Source organism: Oryctolagus cuniculus, chromosome 13 (assembly GCF_051225735.1).
Source record: "Oryctolagus cuniculus isolate XC-2025 breed Fujian yellow rabbit chromosome 13, ASM5122573v1, whole genome shotgun sequence".
In the NCBI taxonomy this organism is placed as follows: domain Eukaryota; kingdom Metazoa; phylum Chordata; class Mammalia; order Lagomorpha; family Leporidae; genus Oryctolagus; species Oryctolagus cuniculus.
The window spans coordinates 39,965,694-39,989,289 of NC_142879.1; the positions used below are offsets into that span (position 1 = coordinate 39,965,694).

Genomic DNA, 23,596 nt, shown 5'->3' on the forward strand with positions numbered 1-23,596 from the left:
TAAGTTATGGAATCATTGTTACTATAAATGATTTGATATTTGTTAGGCTGCATACAAATGTTAAGAAATTTCATACCTACTTTTTAAAAAAATATGAAACATTTAAAATATTTGAAATAAACTAAACAGCATATGAAACGCCTACACTTTAAGAATTCTTATGTTTATAATATTTATAAAGCATTCTGTGGGTAGTTTGCCTTCCATACAACTTAACTAGGAAGTTAAGATGGCATTGGCTGGTTCAATAAGGCATTGATCTTGAGATATTGACATAGAATTTAGTGGTAGAATATGCAATCATTCTGTTTGACTACATACTGGTTTAAATGAGGTTGATACATTATCTTCATTGTGTCTAGAAATACACTTTATTATAATATAGCCTCATTTAGGGGTGTTTTTTTTTCCTGAGTTGGCAGTTAAAATGATAAACTACTTTGTAACAGAATAGTTATATCAAATTAAGCTAAAATTAATCTAATCAAACCAAATGTGTAGTTTTTAGAGAAGCTAATGTTGCTTTTTATCACTAGTAGATCACTGTTGTTATGTTGGGTTTTAACCATAGTTAGATGGACCATTGGATGAGTGTAGATTAATTTTCCCAGGTGAGAAGCATTTGCCCCATGAAGACCTTTGATTTGGATTTCACATGTGAAAACATTCCAGCAACTGATAGAAGAGATCTCTTGTTATTACTTAGTCAGTTGCTTTGGGGTACATCTACTTGGCTCTCTAGTAGCTCCCAAAATAAATTTTCTTTTTGCTATAAAGCCTATATATGTGTATATTCAGTCAGATCACTCTAGAAATAGCATCAAAATTTGGCAAACAGCCACACAACTCTTCTAAGTGATGCTCTGATAGTTATAAATAAAATTGTTTCTCTAGAAATAAGGTAAGTTTAAGGGATATAATTCCAGTTTCCCATTGACAATTTTAAAAATACTAGAATTCCAAGAGATAGAAATTAAAAAATGATTCTGTTATGTGTGTACACATGTAAGATAAAATAGAAACGTAAGTAATGAAAAATGATCTTAGTATTGAGTAACACATTTGAAGCTAATATAGAAGACATCTAGAAGGAATAAAAAGCATAGGAGATAATCTCTGGGAATGTAGAATAGGCAAGCAAATCATTCTTAAGGTCAGGCCATTACACGGTAGAAACAGAAACTACCCCTATCTAAGGTTACTTCTGACTTAAGAGTCAGATGTGTTACCCACTGCCCACAGGGTTGTCAAGAACACTCAGCTTGCAGTTTTAGTTGGAAATGGATATTGAAGGAGTTTAAACTAATTGCTATGAAAACCCCATACCTCATTTAGATTACTTCTCCTGTTAAAGCCCTAGCAGCCAGAACTCATCTGTGCTTGAGATTTTTACTTCTAAACAGTATGAAAATAATTTATTTTAAATTGGGTGTATTGTTTGCATTATTTATTTGTTTTGTTGAAGATTTTAAGTTAGTCATCTTGAAGAATGAAAATCAAATTTCTGAAAAAAACTCTGTTATTTTCAAAATTATTTCTGGGGCTAATGTTGTAGTACAGCAGGTAAGGTTGCTGGCATCCAAATCAGAATGCCAGTTTGAGTCCCAGCTGCTCTGCTTCTGATCCAGCTTTCTGCTCTTGTGCTGAGAAGATAGCAGTTGATGGCCCCAGTCGTTGATCTTCAGCCTGGCCCAGCTCTGGCTGTTGCAGCCATTTGGGGAGTAGATGGAAGATCAAGATGGAGTGGATGGAAGATCAATCATTCTCTCTTCCTCTTTCATTGTGTCTTTCAAATAAGTAAATAAATCTTGTTTAAAAATTATTTTCTATCCACAGACAGGCATAGACTCCTCTTTCTTTTTTGATAAACCTTGCATAAGACACCAGTCTGGTTTTTTACTCTCATTCTTTGTCTTTATTCTCCAGCTATTTCCTGTTAAGTCTTATGAAACCTGTTTCCACACATCCAGTGGACATGCTGCTTCCATGTCCAGCAGACTTCTAGGTTAGATTTCTTCTTTGGCCACATCTGCCACTTCCCTGTCTGTTTGGTACTGCAGAGTCTCTATTCCCTGTCTTTTTTCCCCCCCTTTTTCTTATGTAAGGCATTGCACCAGCTATTGTGGTTTTTTCCTTCTTTCTGTGTTTGGTAGACCCTTTGCAAAATGGATGATTTAGTTGGATAGTGAAGTGTTTTTTGTTTTAATTAATTAATTTATTTATTTATTTTTATTTTTATTTTTTTGAGAGAGAGAGAGACAGTTTTTATCTGCTGGTTCACTCCCTAGGTGCCTTCAGTGACTTGGGGCTAAAGGTGGGAACATGATTAATTGAGTCATCACTGCCTCCCTGGGCCTGCATTAACTGAAAGGTGGGATGAGGAGCCAGAGTTGAGTTGAACCTGGTACTCTAATGGGGGTTCCAGGTGTCTTTACTGTAAACACCTGCCCCTGAAGTTGTAACAGTAGTTTTTTGGTTTTTTTTTTTTTAAGATTTATTTATTTATTTGAAAGTCGGAGTTACACAGAGAGAGGAGAGGCAGAGAGAGAGAGAGAGAGAGAGAGAGAGGTCTTCTGTCCAATGGTTCACTCCCCAGATGGCCGCAATGGCTGGAGCTGCGCCGATCCGAAGCCAGAAGCTTCTTCCGGGTCTCCCACATGGGTGCAGGGGCCCAAGGACCTGGGCCACCTTCTACTGCTTTCCCAGGCCATAGCAGAGAGCTGGATTGGAAGAGGAGCAGCTAGGACTAGAACCGGCGCCCGTATGGGATGCCGGTGCTTCAGGCCAGGGTGTTAACCCACTGTGCCACAGCGCCGGCTCCCTTTTTTTTAAAGATTTATTTATTTGAAAGGCAGAGTTATAGAGAGGGAGAGACAGAGATCTTCCATGCACTGGTTCATTCCCCTAAATGGCTGTAACAGCTGGAACTGGGCCAGGCTGAAAGCCTGGAACTTCTTCAGGTCTCCCATGTGGGTCCAGGGGCCCAAGAACTTGGGCCATCTGCTGCTTTCCCAGGTGCACCAGCAGGGAGGTGGATGGGAAGTTGAACAGCCAAGACTTGAACCAGTGTCCATATGGGATGCTGTTGTTGCAGGCAGTGGCTTTACCCACTGCACCACAACGTGGGCCCCAACTTAAATTACTTAAGTTACTTAAAAAACAGTAACTTCTATACTGATCACTTCCATATTTCCAGCTAGTGTTATGGACCCTTATGAAATTTGGTGAAATGGTGGACTATATCCTTCTCACATCCAGCCCCTAATCCTTCAGAAAGATACATAATTGCATACAAAACTTGTGCTGATTCAGAGAATCAAAAACCCCCGAAATTCCAACAATGGATCTTCAATGAGAATTCCTATTGTAGAGTTTATCCATTTGAGTATCCCAGTGCTACTTCAATTTAAACTCAGGATTTCATCTTTAATGTGCAGTTTTCTTTTGAAAGGAAGGGAGAGGGAAGAAGATCTTCTATCCACTGGTCTACTCTTCAAATGTCCACACAGCTGGGGCTGGACCAGGTTAAAACCAGGAGCCTGGAACTCCCCCCTGGTCTCCCACATGGGTGGCAGGGCCTCAAGTACCTGGGCCATCATCTGCTACAGGCACATTAGCAGGAAGCTGGATCAGAAGCACAGTAGTTTAGACTCCTACTGCACTCTGGTATGGGATGTGAGTGTCCCAGTAAGCAGCTTAACATACTATACCACAGTGCCTGCTACATCATGTGTATTTTTTTCTTCTTATTAATATTTCTTTATTACTGCTGAGTTATTTTTCTTACACTCTTTTTTCATATAACATAGAAATGTTAAACAGTGCAGAGGAACATAAAATGGTGGTAAAAAAAAATACTGCTACATGATGGTGCCTTTCCCCTCATTCTGATGCTCAGAATTATTCACTTTTAACCATTTCTGCTTTTAGTGATGCTAGTGACTTCATGCATAGCTAGTTTGCTTGCTTCTGTCATTGATGTTCATTGGCTAGCCTTAAATTTACCTGGTGTCTCTCTCTCTCTCTTTTTTTTTTTATAAGATGCTGTGGTTCTTTCTTTCTTTTTTTTTTTTGTGTGTGTGTCTCTCTTTTTTTAATTATTCTTTTTTTTTTTAAGATTTATTTTTTGCTGATTTGAAAGGCAGATTAGAGAAAGAGAGCACGCGCGAGAGAGCTTCCATCACTATTTCACTCCCTAAATGGCCACAATAGGCAAGACTGGGCCAGGTGGAAGCCAGGAGGCAGAAACCCAAGTTACTGAGCCATCATTTTCTTTTGTTGTTGTTTTTGTTCCCAAATAAGTTTATTTTCTTTAAAAATCATATTAGTAGGGGCCGGCACTGTGGTGCAGAAGGTTAAGCCACTGCCTGCAGTGCAGGCATTCCATTTGGGCGCCAGTTTGAATCCCAGCTGCTCCACTTCCCTTCCAGCTCCTTGCTATGGCCTGGGAAAAGCAGCAGAAGTGAGCCATCATTTACTTTTTCCCTGGCACATTAACAGGGAGCTATATCAGAAGTGGAGCAGCTGGGACCAGCAGGCATTCCAAATGGGTGGCTTAATCTACTGAGCCATAACACCCGCCCCTTGCCAATTTTCTTAGCCTTGTATCCAGAACCAGCACTATTTAGTGGAAACATAGTATGAAACTTCAAAAAGTTTATGGAAAATTGAATTAAAATATAATGCACATTTTTCACAAAGTTTTTGAAGCTCTTTTTGTGCAGTTAAAATTTTTCCATAGTCGTATTAACAAAAGTAAAAAGATACAGGTGAAATTAATGCTAATACTGTTATTTAACCCAGTTTGCCCAAAGTATTGCCATTTCAGCATGAAATGAGTAAAACCATTAAGAGATTTAACATTCTATCATTCTATTTCATAGAGTTCAAAATCCAGTATGCTGTTTATTCTTATAGTATATATATTTTTTAAGATTTAATTATTTTGGCCGGCGCCGTGGCTCAATAGGCTAATCCTCCGCCTGCGGCACCAGCACACCGGGTTCTAGTCCCAGTCGGGGCGCCGGATTCTGTCCTGGTTGCCCCTCTTCCAGGCCAGCTCTCTGCTGTGGCCTGGGAGTGCAGTGGAGGATGGCCCAAGTGCTTGGGCCCTGCACCCCATGGGAGAACAGGAGAAGCACCTGGTTCCTGCCTTCGGATCAGCGCGGTGCACCGTCCGCAGCGCGCTGGCCGCAGCAGCCATTAGAGGGTGAACCAATGGCAAAGGAAGACCTTTCTCTCTGTCTCTCTCTCTCACTGTCCACTCTGCCTGTCAAAAAAAAAAAAAAAAATTATTTTACTTGAAAGGCAGAGTTACAGAGAGGCGGAGAAAGGGGAGGAGGGTGTCTTGCTTCTGCTGGTTCACTTCCCAAATGGCCACAATGGCCAGAGCTGCGCTGATCCGAAGCCAGGAGCCTCCTCTGGGTCTCCCAGGGGGGTGCAGGGGCCCGAGGACTTGGGCATCTTCCTCTGCTTTCCCAGGCCATAGCAGACAGCTGGATTGGAAGTGGAGCAGCCAAGACTGGAACTGATGCCCATATAGGATGCCAGCACTGCAGACGGCAGCTTTACCAAATGCTGCACCACAGTGCCAGCCCCTAGAGTATATTTCTTGTTAGACTAACCACATTACATGTGCTCAGTGTCTACATATGACCCATAGTCACCTAATTGGACAGCAGAGTAATAACTCTTCTATTTTAAGTTTACTTTTAATCTTCAAGAGCTCTTTTATTATTACTCCTTGCTCATAATGGCCTGTACTAAATTTATGACTGTATCTTAAGCATCTCTTGTTTTTCTTACTTTGCTTGAATTATCTGATACCCCCAAAGCATTGTGTTTTTTTATTTATTTTTTAAAAGATTTATTTATTAAGACAGAGTTAGAGTTGGAGAGGCAGAGAGAGGTCGGTCTTCCATCCGCTGGTTTACTCCCCAGTTGCTTGCAACAACCTAAGCTGTGCCGATCCGAAGCCAGGAGCTTCTTCCAGGATCAGAAGTGGAGCATTCGGGACTTGAACCAGCGCACATGTGGATGCCAGCACTGCAGGTGGCGGCGTTACCGGCTATGCCACTGTGCTGGCCCCTACCCCCCAAAGTCTTGTATTGTTGATGTATTGGTTTAACTCAAATAGCTGGTCTTTTTTTTTAAGATTTATTCATTTATTCGAAAATCAGAGCTATACACAGAGAGAAGGGGGGAGAGAGAGAGAGAGAGAGGGAGGCCCTCCATCCACTGGTTCACTCCCCATTTGGCTGAAACAGCTGGGGCTGTGCTGATCTGAAGCCAGGAGCCAGGAGCTTCTTCCAGGTCTCCCATGCGGGTGTACGGGCCCAAGGACTAGGGCCATCCTCTGCTGCTTTCCCAGGCCATAGCAGAGAGCTGGATAGGAAGTAGAGCAACCGGGACCCGAACTGGCACCCATATGGGATGCTGGCACCGCTGGTGGCGGCTTTACTGCTATTTCACAGTGTTGGCCCCTCTGGTCCTTTTTAATGTTTTTGTTGTTGTTGCCTTTAAAAAAAAAAAAAAAGTTGAATGATAGCAATCCTTAGCTTGGGTTTTCTTGTCCATCAGGATGATTAAATAAAAGTCTTTTTAAGGAGTGTTTTGTTGTTGTTGTTGTTGCTGTTTTTTGTTTTTTTGACAGGCAGAGTTAGACACTGAGAGAGAGAAACAGAGAGAAAGGTCTTCCTTCCATTGGTTCACCCCACAAATGGCCGCTACGGCCGGCATGCTGTGCTGATCTGAAGCCAGAAACTAGGTGCTTCCTCCTGGTCTCCCATGTGGTGCAGGGCCCAAACACTTGGGCCATCCTCCACTGCACTCCCGGGCCACAGCAGAGAGCTGGACTGGAAGAGGAGCAACTGGGACAGAATCCGGCGCCCCAAGAGGGACTAGAACCCAGTGTGCCGGCACCGCAGGCGGAGGATTAGCCTATTGAGCCGTGGTGCCAGCCTATAAGGAGTGTTTAATATCCAGTTTTACGGCCGACGCCGCGGCTCACTAGGCTAATCCTCCGCCTAGCGGCGCCGGCACACCGGGTTCTAGTCCCGGTCGGGGCGCCGGATTCTGTCCCGGTTGCCCCTCTTCCAGGCCAGCCCTCTGCTGTGGCCAGGGAGTGCAGTGGAGGATGGCCCAGGTGCTTGGGCCCTGCACCCCATGGGAGACCAGGAAAAGCACCTGGCTCCTGGCTCCTGCCATCGGATCAGCGCGGTGCGCCGGCCGCAGCGCGCTGGCCACGGCGGCCATTGGAGGGTGAACCAACGGCAAAAGGAAGACCTTTCTCTCTGTCTCTCTCTCTCACTGTCCACTCTGCCTGTCAAAAAAATAAATAAATAAAAAAAATAAATAAAAAAATAAAAAAAAATAAATATCCAGTTTTACTCCATCTCACCCAAACAGGAGTCTGGAAATTTATTCTCTCTATTGGATTAGAATTACAGATGCTCTCTGTTAGTGCTGTTCAGTGGAAATACAGGGTGAGCATCCCTAAAGCCAAAATCCAAAATCTGAGACTTTTTGAGCAGTGTGTGATATTACAGGTGGAAAATTCCAGACCTGACTTCATATGACAGATTGATGTAAAAAATACAGGTACACTAAAACAATTATATAAAGTTACTTTCAGACTGTGTATAAAGTAGATATGAAATGTAAATGAATTTCCTGTTTATACTTGGGTTCTGTTCCCAAGATACCTCATTATGTATATGCAGATATTCCAAAATCTGAAACATTTCTGGTCCCAACATTTCACAAAAGGGTTTCTTAACCTGTATAATGCAACCCACGTGTGATTTTAAAGTCTTCTAGTGACAACATTAAAAATTTACATAAACAATTAAAATTAATTTTAGTAACATTTAATTTTGTACATTGAAAATATCAATAGGTATTTGATACTAAAACCATAGAGCTATTTTTTTTAAAGATGTATATATTTATTTGAAAGAGTTACACATAGAGAAGGAGCAGCAGAGAGAGAGGTTGGGGGGGAGGGTCTTCAATCTGCTGGTTCACTCCCAAGTTGGCTGCAACGGTCAGAGCTGCGCCAATCCAAGCCAGGAGCCAGGAGTTTATTCTGGGTCTCCCACGTGGGTGCAGGGACCCTAGGACTTGTGCTATCTTCTGCTTTCCTAGGCCATAGCAGAGAGCTGAATTGAAAGTGGAGCAGCCGGGACTTTAACCAGTGCCCATATGGGATGCTGGCACTGCAGGCAGCTGCTTTACCTACTATGCCACAGCACTGGCCCCCTTGGATCTATTTTGTATGCTCTTTTTTTATACTAGGTCTTCTGTGGATTTTTGAAAAATTATTTTTTATTTCATTTGAAAGACACAGGAACAAAGAGAGGTCAGCTATGTGCTTGTTCATTTCTCAGATTCCCACAACAGCTAGGCTGAAGCCAGGAACTCCATCTGGGTCTCCATATGGGTGAGAGGAACTCAAGGACTTGAGCCTGTGCCTTTGCAGGAAACTGAGTTGCAAGTAGAGTAGCTGGGGACTCAAACCAGGGACTGCAGTAAGAGCAGGTCGCCCAAGTGTGTCTTCTTTTTTTTTTTTTTTTTTTTTTGACAGGCAGAGTGGACAGTGAGAGAGAGAAAGACAGAGAGAAAGGTCTTCCTTTGCCATTGGTTCACCCTCCAATGGCTGCTGCAGCCAGCGCACTGCGGCCGGTGCATCATGCTGATCTGAAGCCAGAAGCCAGGTGCTTCTCCCGGTCTTCCATGGGGTGCAGGGCCCAAGCACTTGGGCCATCCTCCACTGCACTCGCTGGCCACAGCAGAGAGCTGGCCTGGAAGAGGGGCAACCGGGACAGAATCCGGCGCCCCAACCAGGACTAGAACCCAGTGTGCCGGCGCCGCAAGGCGGAGGATTAGCCTATTGAGCCACGGCGCCGGCCCCCAAGTGTGTCTTAACCACAGCACCAAAAGCCTGCCCCTCTAGGGTTTTTTATGCTTAGAAGCTCACCTTAAACTGTATGGCTGCCGCACTGTGGTGTAGTGGGTAAAGCCACCACCGGCAGTGCTGGCATCCCATATGGGTGCCAGTTCAAGTCCCAGCTGCTCCACTTCGGATCCAGTTCTCTGCTATGGCCTGGGAAAGCAGTGGAAGATGGCTTAAAGCCATGGGCCCCTGCACCCTTGTGGGAGACCCGGAGGAGGCTCCTGGCTCCTGGCTTCGGATCAGCATAGCTCCGGCCGTTGCCGCCACCTGGGGAATGAGCCAGCGGATGGAAGACCTCTCTCTCTCTGCCTCTGCTCTCTCTGTGTAACTCTGACTTTCAAATAAATAACTGAATCTTTAAAAAAATCAAACTGTACATGTTTTAAGTGCTCAACCACAACCTTTGGCTAGTAGCTGCCTATTGGACTAAATATACAGCATAGTAGCCCAATAATGGACAAACTTGCTTGCTGGCACCTCTGCCTACCTAAAAATAGATTTACATTTATACGGTGTTAAAAGAAAAATGAGTATGCTACTGGGACATTATTTGGCCCTTTTCAGAGACCGTTTGCTAGCCCCTGGTCTAGATGGCGGTATAACAGGCACTGCTGTGAGGGTGTGAGTGCTTGTCAACTGGAAGGGATTAAGTGGAGGGAGGCCAGTACGGTCCCTTTCTCTTGCTCAGCTCCTAGATACTGGCAGCCAGACCTATAAGCCCTGGCAAGAATCTCTCAAAGATTCCTCTTTGGGAAAAAATGTACCAGAAAAAAAATTGAAATTGGAGGAATTTTTATCCAATGCGGGAGCAGAAAACCTGAAAATACACTAAGGTAGCTTCAGAGAATGTATTTACTTTTTAAAATTTGTGGGAGGTGCTGGCACTGTGGCATAGTAGGTGGTGCTGGCCTTCCATATGGGCGCCAGTTCAAGTCTTGGCTGCTGCTCTTCTGATCCAGCACCCTGACCTGGGAAAGCAGTAGAAGATGCCCCAAGTGCTTGGGCCCCTGAATCCATGTTGAAGATCTAGAAGTTCCTGGCTTCTGGCTTCTGGCTTCTGGCTTCTGGCTTCAGGTTGGTTCAGCCCCAGCTGTTGAGGTCACTTGGGGAGTGAACCAATGGATGGAAGAACTCTTTCCCTGTTTTTCCCTCTCTGACTGTACCTCTGCCTCTCAGATAAATAAAAAAATCTTTAAAAAAAAATTTTTTTAGGGGCCAGTATGCGACGTATCAGGTTAAGCCACTGCCTACAACACTGGCACCAGTTCAAGTTCCAGCTGCTCCATTCCCCATCCAGCTCCCTCCTAATGCACTGGGAAATCAACAGAAGACGGCCCGAGTGCTGGGTCCCTGCCGCTCTCATGGGAGACCTGGAAGAAGTTCCTGGCTCCTGGCTTAGATCTGCCCCAGCCTTGGCCACTATGGCTATCTGGAGAGTGAACTAGCAGATAGAAGATCTTTCTCTCTCTCTCTCACTGTGCCTTTCAAATAAATATTAAAAATTTTTTTCAGTATTTATTTTTATTTTCATTTTGAGAGAGAGATCTTCCGTCTGCTGATTTCATTCCCAAAATGGCTGCAGGAGCCATACTTGGGCCATCACACACTGTTTTCCAAGGCACATTAACAGGGAGCTGGATTGACAGCCGAGCAGCCAGGACTCTAATTGGCACTGCTACAGTGGATGCTGGTGTTGCAGCTGGCAGCTTGACCTGCTGAGCCACAGCACTGGCCCCAAGAGAATAATTTGTAAAACCAAAATTGGTAATGATTTTAAGAGAATGATTTAAAAAGTATACTTGGAAATTTTTAAGAACAGCATTTGTAAAAAAAAAATTTGAGAAAGATTAAGGAAGTTGCTTCAATAATAATAGTCATAAAACATAGAGACCATATGTAAGAAAAAACATAAGGTCAGATTAGGAAGTCCAGCATACAAATAATGAAAAAAGGAGAAAATTGAAACTACAGATAACATAAGACAATTTCCCAGAACCCAGTGACTTGGTCTTGCAGATAAGTGGCCTGCTGACTTTTGTGTAAAGGACCAGAGGGGAATTATTCTGGGCTTTGTGAGCCATAAGGTGTTCATGGCATTTGCTCAACTCTTCCCTTCTAACTTGCCATGGCCTATATATGAATGAATGTTTTGGGTAATTGGGCTTTGAGGCTGTAGTTTTCTAGCCTCTAGTCCAGATGGAAAAGGCTCATCAAATACCCAAGCCCAGTAAGTATGAAAGCTATCAAAAGACCCACTGTCAAGGCATATTTACTGCAAAAATATGAGAATTTGAAAATAAAGGTTTCAGAAGCACAGCATTGGGGAAGCTTCAGATTCCTGGAAGAAACTCACTCTTTCCAGCCTAAAACTTCTGCATGATTTCCTGGGAAGCTTTCGGAAGCAGTTTTTGTTAAAATGAAAGCATGAACCATGAATGATGAAACCCTGGAGGATCCAGGAAGCAAAGGATCCTGCCTAGGAAAGAGATAAGGCAGCTCCCAGTATAACTGAAGGGGAGGCAAAACCGAGGGAGCAGCAGCTCCGTTTGGAGCCAGAGGGCTCAGGGAAAGAAATACAGTGTTGGTATGCTTAACCATCCTGGGAGTCCCAGTGGGGAGCTTGGGGTAAAATAGTGACAGCTGTACAGAAAAAGAATGAAATGAAAGACATTAATTTTTAGGACCATATTAAGAAAGAAATGGTTCTGGAAAGTAAGTGAATAATAGAAGTGAATATGGATGTACACACAGTGGTATTTCGATTTTATTGAGAGAACCGGGAAGAAAAAGTTTTGGGGACTTAGAGATAGGAATCACTGGTGTAGTAGGAAGTCAGTAATTAGCATCTAAATCTGAAAAATCAAAAAGTAATTGTTATAACCAGAGTACTGTATTTAAAAATGAAATAAATATCAGAGAACTGGAAGGTGGTTGCTTCTGAGGCATGAAATCAGAAGCGATGAAGGTTGTTTTGTACAAGCCTTTAATACTGTTTGACTTTTAAGCTTTGTATTCTACTGTAAGTTAAATTTAATCACTGAAGTTCAGTTGGCAAATAGGTGTTTATACTTTAAATATTAAATATTATTATCCCAATACCTTGACTATAGTTACATGATGATCGTTTAGCCTTCCATTCACTTATCTGTCATTTATTAAATCAGTTTTTCATTTCTGCTCACATTATTAATATTTGGCTTCCTTGGCTATGATGAAAAAATATATTCTAAGGACCATGAGTCAGTCCTATATTAGTCTCAACATAGAGTTTAATTTAGTTAACATCTATAATTAGTTTACAAATCACCAGTACCACCTGAAAGTTATAAAAGGGGAATAATAATCCCAGCAGAACCAAGGAGTTGGAGCAATGAAAGTATACAGACCTCCGAATAGCCTTCAGGGGCAGGATGGACCAAAAGTCGACCGACTGCTTTTGTAAGTATTGACTCTCCAGAGCTTTGCAAGATAACAACATTAAATATTACCCATTTTTCACATGTTTACTATCCACTAAGTGAAATGCCCTCAGTGTTCAATAGAAATATGGCTGGGTAGTTTTATTTTCTGACAGATGTCAGTAATATCAGTGTTACTAAATGTTATCAACTCAGAACAATTTCCTAGTCTTCCCTCCTCTTTTACTATGCTGAAATTGTAGTCACTCTTTACCTAACATTGTAAGACCAGATGAAAGATATTTTGAAATTTTGTTATTTGTATTTTACTTGCTTCAAAAGTCTTAGAGACAGTATGAACTGAACACTTACCTGAATATAAGGCTATTATGAATCTCTTTGTGGGCCAGGGCTCTGAGTGTCTATTTCCATGTGGGGGTGGCTTTTTTTATTCTTTTTCAGAGAGAAATGAGTGCTTTGTGGTAGTAAGAACCTTGTTTGCCTTGGTGACTTTGATATTAGTGATTTGTACTATAATTGTTTCTGAAAGAAATCTTTATCATTTCTCAGGAACTTTCAAATTATTGTGAAGTGCATATCCTAACTGAAAAGAAAGGTAGAAGTGATCTCTCGGGAGTTCTCCATAGTTTAGAGTTAGGGCACTTGTACTGCAAAAAGAATCTTCAGACAGTTCTATTAGAGACTGAAGAAAACAGTTCATTGCGGACAGAGCTCTGGCAAGAGTAGCTGCAAGCTTTTCCACTATGCGAATTTACAGTGGTAATTCTGAGAAATGGAAAGTATATAAATTTAGGAACTTTCCCAGAAAACATGAAAGTCAGTTTTAAAAATCATCCAGGGGCTGGCACTGCGGCGTAGTGGGTGAAGCCGCCGCCTTCAGTGCGGGCATCCCACATGGGCGCCGGTTCAAGTCCCTGCTGCTCCACTTCTGATCCAGCTCTCTGCTGTGGCCTGGGAAGATAGTAGAAGATGGCCCAAGTTTTTGTGCCCCTGTACCCACATAGGAGACCCAGAGGAGGCTCCAGGCTCCTGGCTTTGGATCAGCTCAGCTCTGGCCTTTGCAGCCATTTGGAGAATGAACCAGCAGATGGAAGACCTTTCTCTCTCCCTCTCTCCCTCTCTCCCTCTCTCCCTGTCCGCCTCTCTCCCTCCTCCCCCTTTCCCTCTCTGCCTCTCTCCATCTCTCCCCTCCCCCCACCACACCTCTACCTCTGCCTTTCTGTAACTGTGCCTTTCAAATAAATAAATCTTGTCTCTCTCTCACTGTCCACTCTGCCTGTCAAAAACAAAAACAAAAACAAAAAAAAATAAATCTTAAAAAAAATCCAGTTTAGATGGGAATTATTAGTATAACTAATGATTTGTAAGCCAGAGGTTTTCTTGATACACTTTTCTGGGAGATCTGTTTAGGCGGGCATCTTTTCAGTCAGCAGGCTAAACAAGAATCTTGCTAGTGAAAAGAATGCCTCCTGGTATCATATTATTAGTGAATTTAGAACTATTATCTGGTATTGCGGTCTTTTCCTGTATTGGTGGGTGCTCTCCATCTTTTATAGACTGAAAGCCCTAGAAAATTATAATAACGTGGAATTGTTCCAAGGTCACTACACCCTGCTTGTCAAGGCTGTTTTTTTAAAAAATTATTTTTATTTATTTTGAAAGAGTTACAGAGAGGTAGAGGGAGAGAGAAGTCATCCATCTGCTGGTTCACTCCCCAAATGGCCATAACAGCCAGAGCTGAGCCATTCAGAAGCCAAGAGCCAGGAGCTTCTTCCGGGTCTCCTACATGGGTGCAGGGGCCCAAGGACTTGGGCCATCCTCTTTCTTTCTGTGCTGCTTTCCCAGGCACATCAGCAGGGAGCTGGATCGGAAGTGAAGCAGTGGGGACTTGAACCGGTACCCATATGGGATGCCAGTGCTGCAGGCCAGGGCTTTAACCCACTGCACCAGAGCGCCAGTCCCTAGGCCATTATTCAGTGATTCTTCCAGATTCATCTCACTTGTACCTGGGCTTCTACCTCTGATTTAAATTTAATTTTTTTGTTGTTGTTGTTAAAGATATTGTGTTGCCTAGAAAAAGAGATATTAACTTGGGGGTAAGAAAACTAAGAAGGTGAATAAAAAATTAATGTAGCATAGAACTGTGTGGTTCAGCTATGAAAAGTACATATATTATTTTGATAGTGAAAACTCTGTTGATTTCACCAAAAATCATTCTTTTCTCATGATTGTATGGGGAAAAGCTGGTTTGTAGTGAGGGAGTTGTGTGATCCATCTTATCAAAGAGTAGCCATCTGAATTAAAATGCTTAATTATTGGAACAAGAAAAAATTATAAGAAACAGTTTGAAAGAGTAGGAAAATAGGGATGAGATAGTTGAAGTAGTGAACTGATTTTTATTGCAAACTTTTAAAATACAAGGTGACATGTGCAAAAAGACTTGGGTTCCTTCATAGGTTTTCTTGGTGCAGTTACTGTGCTCTAAATCCTAGTGGAGTAGCAAGTTACGCCACCGCCTATGTGGGTGCCAATTCAATTCCCGGCTGCTCTACTTTTGATCCAGCTCCCTGCTAATGTGCCTGGGAAAGCAGCAGAAGATAGCCAAATGTTTGTGCCCCTGCACCCCCATGGGAGACCTGGAAGAAGTTCCTGTCTCCTTGATTCAGCCTGTCCAGCCCTAGCTATTGTGGCCATTTGGGGAGTAAACCAGTGATGGAATACCTCTCTCTGTCTCTCCCTGTCTCTCCCTCTATAACTTTACCTTCCAAGTAAGTTTTAAAAAACTACCTTTTCCCCAGCACCGTGGCTCAATAGGCTAATCCTCCGCCTTGCGGCGCCGGCACACCAGGTTCTAGTCCCGGTCAGGGCGCCGGATTCTGTCCCGGTTGCCCTTCTTCCAGGCCAGCTCTCTGCTGTGGCCCAGGAGTGCAGTGGAGGATGGCCCAAGTGCTTGGGCCCTGCACCCCATGGGAGACCAGGAGAAGCACCTGGCTCCTTGCTTCGGATCAGTGCGGTGCACCGGCTGCAACGCGCCGGCTGCGGCAGCCACTGGAGGGTGAACCAATGGCAAAAGGAAGACCTTTCTCTCTGTCTGTCTCTCTCTCACTGTCCACTCTGCCTGTCTGGAAAACAACAACAACAACAACAAAAAAAACCTTTTCCTTTAGCTGCTGTATTCAGATCCTAGTTAGAATAGTATGGGCATGTCTTTTACCTTTTGGGCTCAACAGATTGCACAACAGATTGTGTTTTTGTTTTTATTTTTTATTTATTTATTTTTTGACAGAGTGAACAGTGAGAGAGACAGAGAGAAAGGTCTTCCTTTTGCCATTGGTTCACCCTCCAATGGCCGCCGCGGCCGGCGCGTTGCGGCCGGCGCACCGCGCTGATCCGATGGCAGGAGCCAAGTACTTATCCTGGTCTCCCATGGGGTGCAGGGCCCAGGGACTTGGGCCATCCTCCACTGCACTCCCTGGCCACAGCAGAGAGCTGGCCTGGAAGAGGGGCAACCGGGACAGAATCCGGCGCCCTGACCGGGCCTAGAACCCGGTGTGCCGGCACCGCAAGGCAGAGGATTAGCCTAGTGAGCCACGGCGCCGGCAACAGATTGTGTTTTAAATGACCCTTATTTATTGACACATGTTGAATATTTCAAATTTAATACATGCCACAGCTGAGTTTATTCATTAGATGCAGGTTATTATTTTTAAAAGGGGGTGTGGCTTTTCTCTCCCTAGTTTATTATTAAAGCATTCTTCTGAGTCTGATTTCTTGCCGTCATCTCTGCAGTGATAATGTTAAAGCACTACTGGAGGTTTCTTCTGGTTTTCTCCTGCAGGCACTGTCCTGTGTGGTGATCTGTCCAGGGTGCAGCTGTGTGTTTTTGTGGGAGAAGCAGGGTTGATTGACTTGTCAGGAGGGCTCCCTCTTTTCTTCTTTTATAGTCAGCTTAGGAAATGGGAAGGAGAGAGTTTCAGCAAGAGCGAATTGGTGTCTTGCTGCTGCTGGAGGAACAAAGGACAGCATCGTGTTTTATTGTTTAGCTTCACCTGCTGTCAGAACCAAACCAGTTTTTGAGCCAGTACAGTGCCCCAATTTAAAATTTGCAAATAGTGGTTATTATTGAGTTATTGTTATTAGTGGTTATTGTTGAGTGTTCTCATGTTTCAGATGTTTTTAAAAGAGGTTATTATGTATTATCTCATTTAATCTTCCCTACAGTGGTGTATGAAATACATGTGAATAAGGGAGAGTTAATTGGCACAGAATCTCCTAAAGGTACTATATCCTTGCTGCCAACATTGGAGACCTGGATGAAGCTCCTGGCTTCAGCCTGCCTCAGCACTGGCTGTTGCGGCCATCTGGGGAGTGAACCAGTGGATGGAAGGTCGCTCTTTCTCTATCTCTCCCTCTTTCACTGTAACTGTCACTTTTATACAAATAAACAGTCTTTTTTAAAATCTTAAGAAATCTACACCTTTTTACTTAGCAAATCTGTGTGTCAATATTCACCCTTGCTTTCAGTGTTCTCTTCTTTCTGCACATACATATTTCATAGCATTTGGGGAAGGTTAAATGAGATCATACATCACAGACTTCTAAGAGTACTTGGAACATAAGAAACTCAACAGATGGGAACTATACTAATAATTAGCATTTGGAAATTTCAAATTTGGGCCTCTGGACTGCCTCAAAACTTGTTGGGAAGGGGCTCAATGATGAAGGTAAATGTTTGTTGCAGTATTCATAGTAATGTTAGAGTAACATGTCCTCTTGTGGAAAACTGCATGAGCTGTGGGCAGCTCAACAATGTAGTTTTATGTGCTTGCAGGAAATGAAGATGCCAAACTAAATACCTTAGGATAACTGTCACGATATATTAAGTAGAAGAAAACAGCAAGGTTTCAGAGAAGTTAGGAAATACAATTCCATTTTATTTGTCTTTTAAAGTTTATGTGTGTATTTTTACATGAGGAAGGGTTTAGAACAGGGGTAGGGGATGTCCAACCTGTGGGCTGTATAAAGCCCTCAAAATCGTGTGGTCTAGCCCTAACAAGGAAACCCCAGGTGGGACTTAAATTCAGTAAATCTCTAACAGGCTAATTTTTAAGTTGATAATTGTGTGTGTCGCATGAATGACGTAAGTATCTGGATGGCCCTTAGCAGACAAAAGGTTTCCCACCCTTGGTCTAGAAATGTGTGTGTATATATGTGTGTGTGTGTGTGTGTGTGTATATATAGAGAGAGAGAGAGAGAGAGAAAGAGACTTCAGAACATTCATGGAAATTGTGTATTATGAAAAAATTTTGCATGGATTTTGAAAGTCCTTTACACCAAAATAAACTTCTGACTAAAAGTTTATTTCTTTACTTCTTTCTTGTGTTTTTTTCATTCAGTATATTGTTTGTTGAGTGATGCTGTGGCTGGCCAGAAATTCTATTTTCCTTTTTTATAAAAGGTTTATTTATTTATTTGAAAGGCAGAGTTACAGAGAAGCTGAGAAGCTGAGGTAGAGAGAGAGAGATCAAGATCTTCTGTCTGCTGGTTCACTCTCACTCCCCCAGCTAGCCGCAATGGCCAGAGCTGCACCTTTCCGAAGCCAGGAGAAACCTCTGGGTCTCCGACGCAGGTGCAGGGGCCCAAGGACTGCTTTCCCAGGCCATAGCAGAGAGCTGGATTGGAAGAAGAGCAGCCAGGACTCAAACCAGCACCCATATGGTATGCTGGCACTGTAGGCAGCAGCTTTACCCACTGCGCCATAGTGCCAGCCCCCAGAAGCTGTAATTTCTGAAAAAGCATATTGCCTGTACAATTAAGTTGTTACGTTTTAGGAAGTAGGTAACAACTTCATAAATTTTTTCATTAAATGATCAAACAAGTGACTTGGTTATTAAAGTGCTATGTTCCGTCATTTGGAAAACTCATTTGTTTGTAACATAAAAAGTACAAGTAAAATGAGACACTGGTTAGTATAATGTGCTGGAGCCAGTATGATGCTACAAGAGAAATTATTTTCATTGGAGCGAAGCTAAGTCATCTCTGTCTGAGGTAGCCTTTCTTCGTGCAGGAGGAGAGAAGTTGATTGCATTGCTTTTATGTGGATCAGAAATGAAGTTGCATAGGTTCACTGTGAACAGAATGGCTTTTAATGGTGGGTAGCCCTTGATGTGTTCTCTCTTTTTCACATTTCAGGCAACTACAGGAGCAGCAAAGACAAAAGGAGCTGGAGCGGGAAAGGCTGGAGAGAGAAAGAATGGAGCGGGAAAGGTTGGAGAGAGAGAGGTTAGAAAGAGAAAGGCTGGAGAGGGAGCGACTAGAGCAAGAACAGCTGGAGAGAGAGAGACAGGAGCGGGAGCGGCAGGAGCGGCTGGAGCGGGAGCGGCTGGAGCGGCTGGAGCGGGAGCGGCAGGACCAGTTAGAGAGGGAGCAGCTGGAGTGGGAGCGCGAGCGCGAGCGCAGAGTCTCCAGTGCTGGTAAGAAGTTTGCAGACTGTTCTGTGTGCTCCTCCCAGGCTTGGATGATGTTTTTGGCCGTTACATACTAGAATATTCCACATTTGAGATACTTGGGATTAAGCAGTACAGCTTGAAGTTATGAAAAGTACACAGCAGTGACTGCTTTACTGTTTCTTTTTATTGTTTGGAGCCTTAAAGAAAGCTCTTAGAAATTTTTATTCTGGAATTCTAATTTTCTAGCTCCCTGGAAGTGGGCTATAAAGTGTGTGTTTTTATGTGGAATTTTTTATGTTGGATGAACTTGGAATATATTTCCCTTATGAAATTACTTAAATCGTCTCAAGTACCATATGTAGTGTTATAGTTCCATTCAGCAAGAAGTTTGCTTGATTATAGTCTAAAGTTGTTGAATGAGGAATTAAAACAGATGAAAAATAGCTGATTAAAAATTGACAAGTTATTAAAATGTATTTTATAGTATTGTGAAAGTTACTACATATGATGGAATTTATAGAAAGATATGAGTTAATATATGGCTGAAAGGTTGAGGTATTTTAGCATTCATTAAAATTGACACTAATTATAAGATTTAGCAATTTATTTCTTATATCAAAAGTTTTAGTGTGCACTGATTAAATATTGGTGGTTGGTTTATCATTTAAGTTAATACATTTTTTTTTACTGCCTAACTACTTCCTGTAGTTATGACTGAACAAAACTTTCTCACCAATAAGCATTGAATAGATTATTTGTCCTTTGTAGTAAATACATTGCCAGTTTTGCTATTTATTATTTTTTCTGTTTATGACTATTTATATGATTTTAATGTCCTGTTAGGGGACTAAATGTGGACCAAATAATAATTGAGACTACTACTATCCTCTTGTAAAAAAACAAATTAGTCAACTTAATTTATACATATTTCATTCTCTTCTGGATCTCAAGATGTATTTGCAAGTTAAAGTATAATTTTCTTGGGTGAAAATAGTTGTGTGCACATGTGCCTAATTCTCTGGTACTAACTGTAGTCTACATTTATGCATTTTGTCTGAATGCTGGTTTTGTGGCTTCACTAGCTCCCTTTTTCTCTCTCCCTTTTTATCCTGTCTCTTGCTGCTGCTTTCCACCTCTGTCCAGCTCCATCTCCAGACAGCTCCCTGTATAGCGCTCCACTTCCTGAGTATTCCAGTTGCCAGCCTCCTTCGGCACCTCCTCCATCATATGCTAAAGTCATCTCAGCTCCAGTGTCAGAGGCCACTCCTGATTATGCCGTAGTGACTGCTTTGCCACCTACTTCCACACCCCCTACACCACCACTGCGACACTCAGCGACACGTTTTGCAACATCTTTAGGTTCAGCCTTCCACCCCGTTCTTCCCCATTATGCTACAGTTCCTCGTCCTGTGAACAAAAACTCTCGACCTCCTTCTCCTGTGAACACACCCTCTTCTCAGCCTCCGGCTACGAAGCCCTGTGCCTGGTCTACTTCCAATTTTTCGCCCCTCCCTCCATCTCCTCCAATAATGATTAGCAGCCCCCCAGGCAAAGCTACTGGTCCAAGGCCTGTCCTCCCTGTTTGTGTTTCTTCTCCTGTGCCCCAAATGCCTCCATCACCGACAGCTCCCAATGGGCTGCTTGACTCTGTTACATATCCAGTGTCTCCACCGCCTACCTCAGGGCCAGCAGCTCCGCCGCCACCGCCACCGCCGCCGCCGCCGCCGCCACTGCCTTCCCTCGCATCACTCTCACACTGTGGATCTCAAGCTTCTCCTCCTCCAAGCACCCCTATTGCCTCAACTCCCTCATCCAAGCCTAGTGTTCTCCCTTCTCCCTCTGCAGCTGGCCCTGCCTCTGTTGAGACTCCTCTAAACTCTGTGCTGGGAGACTCCTCTGCTTCTGAGCCAGGCTTGCAGGCAGCCTCTCAGCCGGCCGAGACTCCAGCCCAACAGGGTAAGGCTTTCCTTATTGCTGCTTCAACTCATCACTTGAAATATTCCATGGCAGCAAGGTTGATTGCCTAGAAGACCGGTAGGGTGTTTGCAGTTGTTGAACATCTATATACCATTGTGCCATGTTTTTAAAGTTGAAGTAGAAAGAATTTTTTCATTTTGTTGGATTAATTTAGCATTTGGAAGTTTAATTTTGGGAGTTTCCAAATTGGACAAGTTTTTGGTATCTTCTGCAGTACTGTGAGAGTTGTTTTCTAGTATTCATACTGACAAATTTCTTCTCAATTTCAGTAGGGAACTTTCTCGATGCATTGGATCTACCACACAGTAAATACATGATCTAAGTTGTTTCCCTTTAATTTTGGGGGAACTTAGAGATCATATATTTATTGCCCAACTCTAGTCATTAGATTGGTCCAGAGTCACCCCGGAATGGTTCTGGTCTTGGAACCTGTTTCATTGTACCTTTCCTGTGTTGAGCAGCTTCCTGTGTTGGACTTTCAGGATGGATGTACCCTGTGCCCTGTGTTGCATCCTGACTTTACAGGAGGAATAGAAAGGATGCCGAGCTTGGCATGTTCCTTTAAGGTTCCTATAGTCCAAAATTACAGGAAGTGGGCTGAAGGGATAGCTGAGAGAGAGCATCCTCTACAGGTATTCCTGCCCACCCACCCCCAACACACATACCTGGCTGTCATGGTAACAGGGAAGAGAGGTTATCTGTAAGTGGAGAAGGACCTGGCTCTGTAAATAAATAAGATGCATGGCAACCCTATTTTTATTTTGTAATTTTATTTATTTTTTAGAGGATTGATTTATTTGAAAGAATTACAGAGAGGGAGCATTAGAGATCTTGCATCCACTGGTTCACTCCCCAGTTGCCTGAATGGTCCAGGCTGGACCAGGCTGAACCCAGGAGCTTCATCCGAGTCTCCCACGTAGGTGCAGAGGTACCCAAGCACTTGGGCCATCTTCTGCTGCTTTCCCAGGCACATTAGCAGGGAGCCGGATTAGAAATGGAGCATCTGGGATTTGAACCTGTGTCCATATGGGATGCCGGCGCTGCAGTTGGGGCACTGCAGATGGCATCTTCAGCTTAATCAGCTGTGCTACCATGTGGACTCCTGAAAATTTCTTCCCTCATTCTAAAATAGCTCTATTTCCAACATTTAATTATTTTGAGAGCTATTTTGAGGTTTCCTTTGTAATAGTAAATTCCTTTATTCCATTGATTGTCAGCCCTGGCTCCACATTGGATCTAAATGTGTGGAATTTTTCTTGTTTTTTGTTTTTGCTTTTTTAAGATACTTAAGCCTGAGCCCATCCTTCCTTTATGTTTTTTTTTTTTTTTTTTTTTTTTTTTAAGATTTATTTTATTTATTTGGAAGGCAGAGAGAGGGACAGGGAGGGAGGGAAACGGAAGCTGGAAGCTGAGCCGCACTGAAGCCAGCCGCCCAGGCTTCTTCCCTGTCTTTTAGAGCAGCTGGGACTCGGGCTGTGGGGGGGGGTGGGGCATGCAGGCGGCACCTTAATCTGCTATGCGCTGGGCCCCAACTCAACCAGTTTTGACTATAAATAACCAAATATCTTAATGATAGTAGAATTTATTGACTCAGCTATTAAGTTTTACATGGATTATTTGGTGTCTGCTTTTTCAAATGGCACTCACTTACCACTGCATACTAGAGTATTAGTGTACTAGGGGTTTTCTATGCTGTTTAACCTCTCTCCCAAATTTTATCAACATTTATTTTGTTTATTTACCAAGTCCTCATGCAAAAAAATCTGATTAGATAATCTGTTGCATAGTGCTGTTACTAAATCTCTAACATTTAAGTAAGTAGTTAAGTACATTTGGTCTTACATTTCTGTATCTTTTTAAAAGTAGTGTAGACTTTAAACATTGTGATAAACACTATGTAGTAAAGGTTTGAGTCAATGTAATGTCTACCTACCTTTCCAAATAGCAATAATTTGGCTTTCTTATTGATGGGTTTATTTAATATTTCTTTCTCTCAGGCATTGTCTTGGGACCACCTGCACCTCCCCCTCCTCCCCCCCTCCCATCAGGTCCTGCCCAGGCAGCGCTCCCTCCTCCCCCTGGACCCCCTCCTCCCCCTCCACTGCCTTCCTCTGGGCCTCCACCACCACCTCCCCCTCCCCCTCTTCCTAATCAAGTACCCCCTCCTCCACCACCACCTCCTGCCCCTCCCCTCCCTGCATCTGGATTTTTTTCCGGATCCATGTCAGAAGACAATCGACCTTTAACTGGACTTGCAGCTGCAATTGCTGGAGCTAAACTTAGGAAAGTGTCACGGGTAAATAATTGCACATTACTATATTCTTTTTTTTAGATTTATTTTATTTATTTGAAAGGCAGAGTTACAGAGAGAGAGAAGTAGGGTGCCGGGGATGGGGGGATGTCTTCCATCGCTGGTTCTTTTCCCAAATGGCTGCAATTGACTCAAATGCGATGGCCAGAGTTGAGCCAATCATGAAGCCAGGAGTTTTTTCCGGGTCTCCCATGTGGGTACAGGGCCTCAAACACTTGGGCCATTTTCCACTGCTTTCCTAGGCACATTAGTAGGGAGCTGGATTGGAAGTGGAGCAGCAAGGACTGGAACCAGTGCCCATATGGGATGCTGGTGCTACAGCTCAGGGCTTTTAATCTGCTGTACCACAGCATGGGTCCTGACAATTCTTTCTAAATACCCAAAAGACTGGATTTACTGAAACCTATGCTATTAACTTATTTGATTTAAAAAATAGAAATAATTTAAGTTTACAGAAAAGTTGCAAGGATGATATAAACAACAGTAT

At 43.1% G+C, this 23,596-nt stretch overlaps 1 protein-coding gene across 15 annotated transcripts in view; it reads left to right on the forward strand.

Moving 5' to 3' along the window:
* The window catches only part of ENAH (ENAH actin regulator), a 173,366-nt gene that overhangs the window by 127,511 nt on the left and 22,259 nt on the right, over window positions 1-23,596 (forward strand). For 4 of the 15 annotated variants that reach the window (XM_070055420.2, XM_070055418.2, XM_089311464.1 and 1 more), the window contains 3 exons: window positions 18,565-18,845; window positions 20,667-20,777; window positions 22,796-23,094. In XM_070055420.2, coding sequence (XP_069911521.1) covers window positions 18,565-18,845; window positions 20,667-20,777; window positions 22,796-23,094 — 691 coding nt within the window. Of the gene's footprint in view, window positions 1-12,246; window positions 12,392-18,564; window positions 18,846-19,964; window positions 20,778-22,795; window positions 23,095-23,596 lie in introns of those variants that run through there. The other 11 variants (XM_070055412.2, XM_089311462.1, XM_070055409.2 and 8 more) reach the window with 6 other exon arrangements.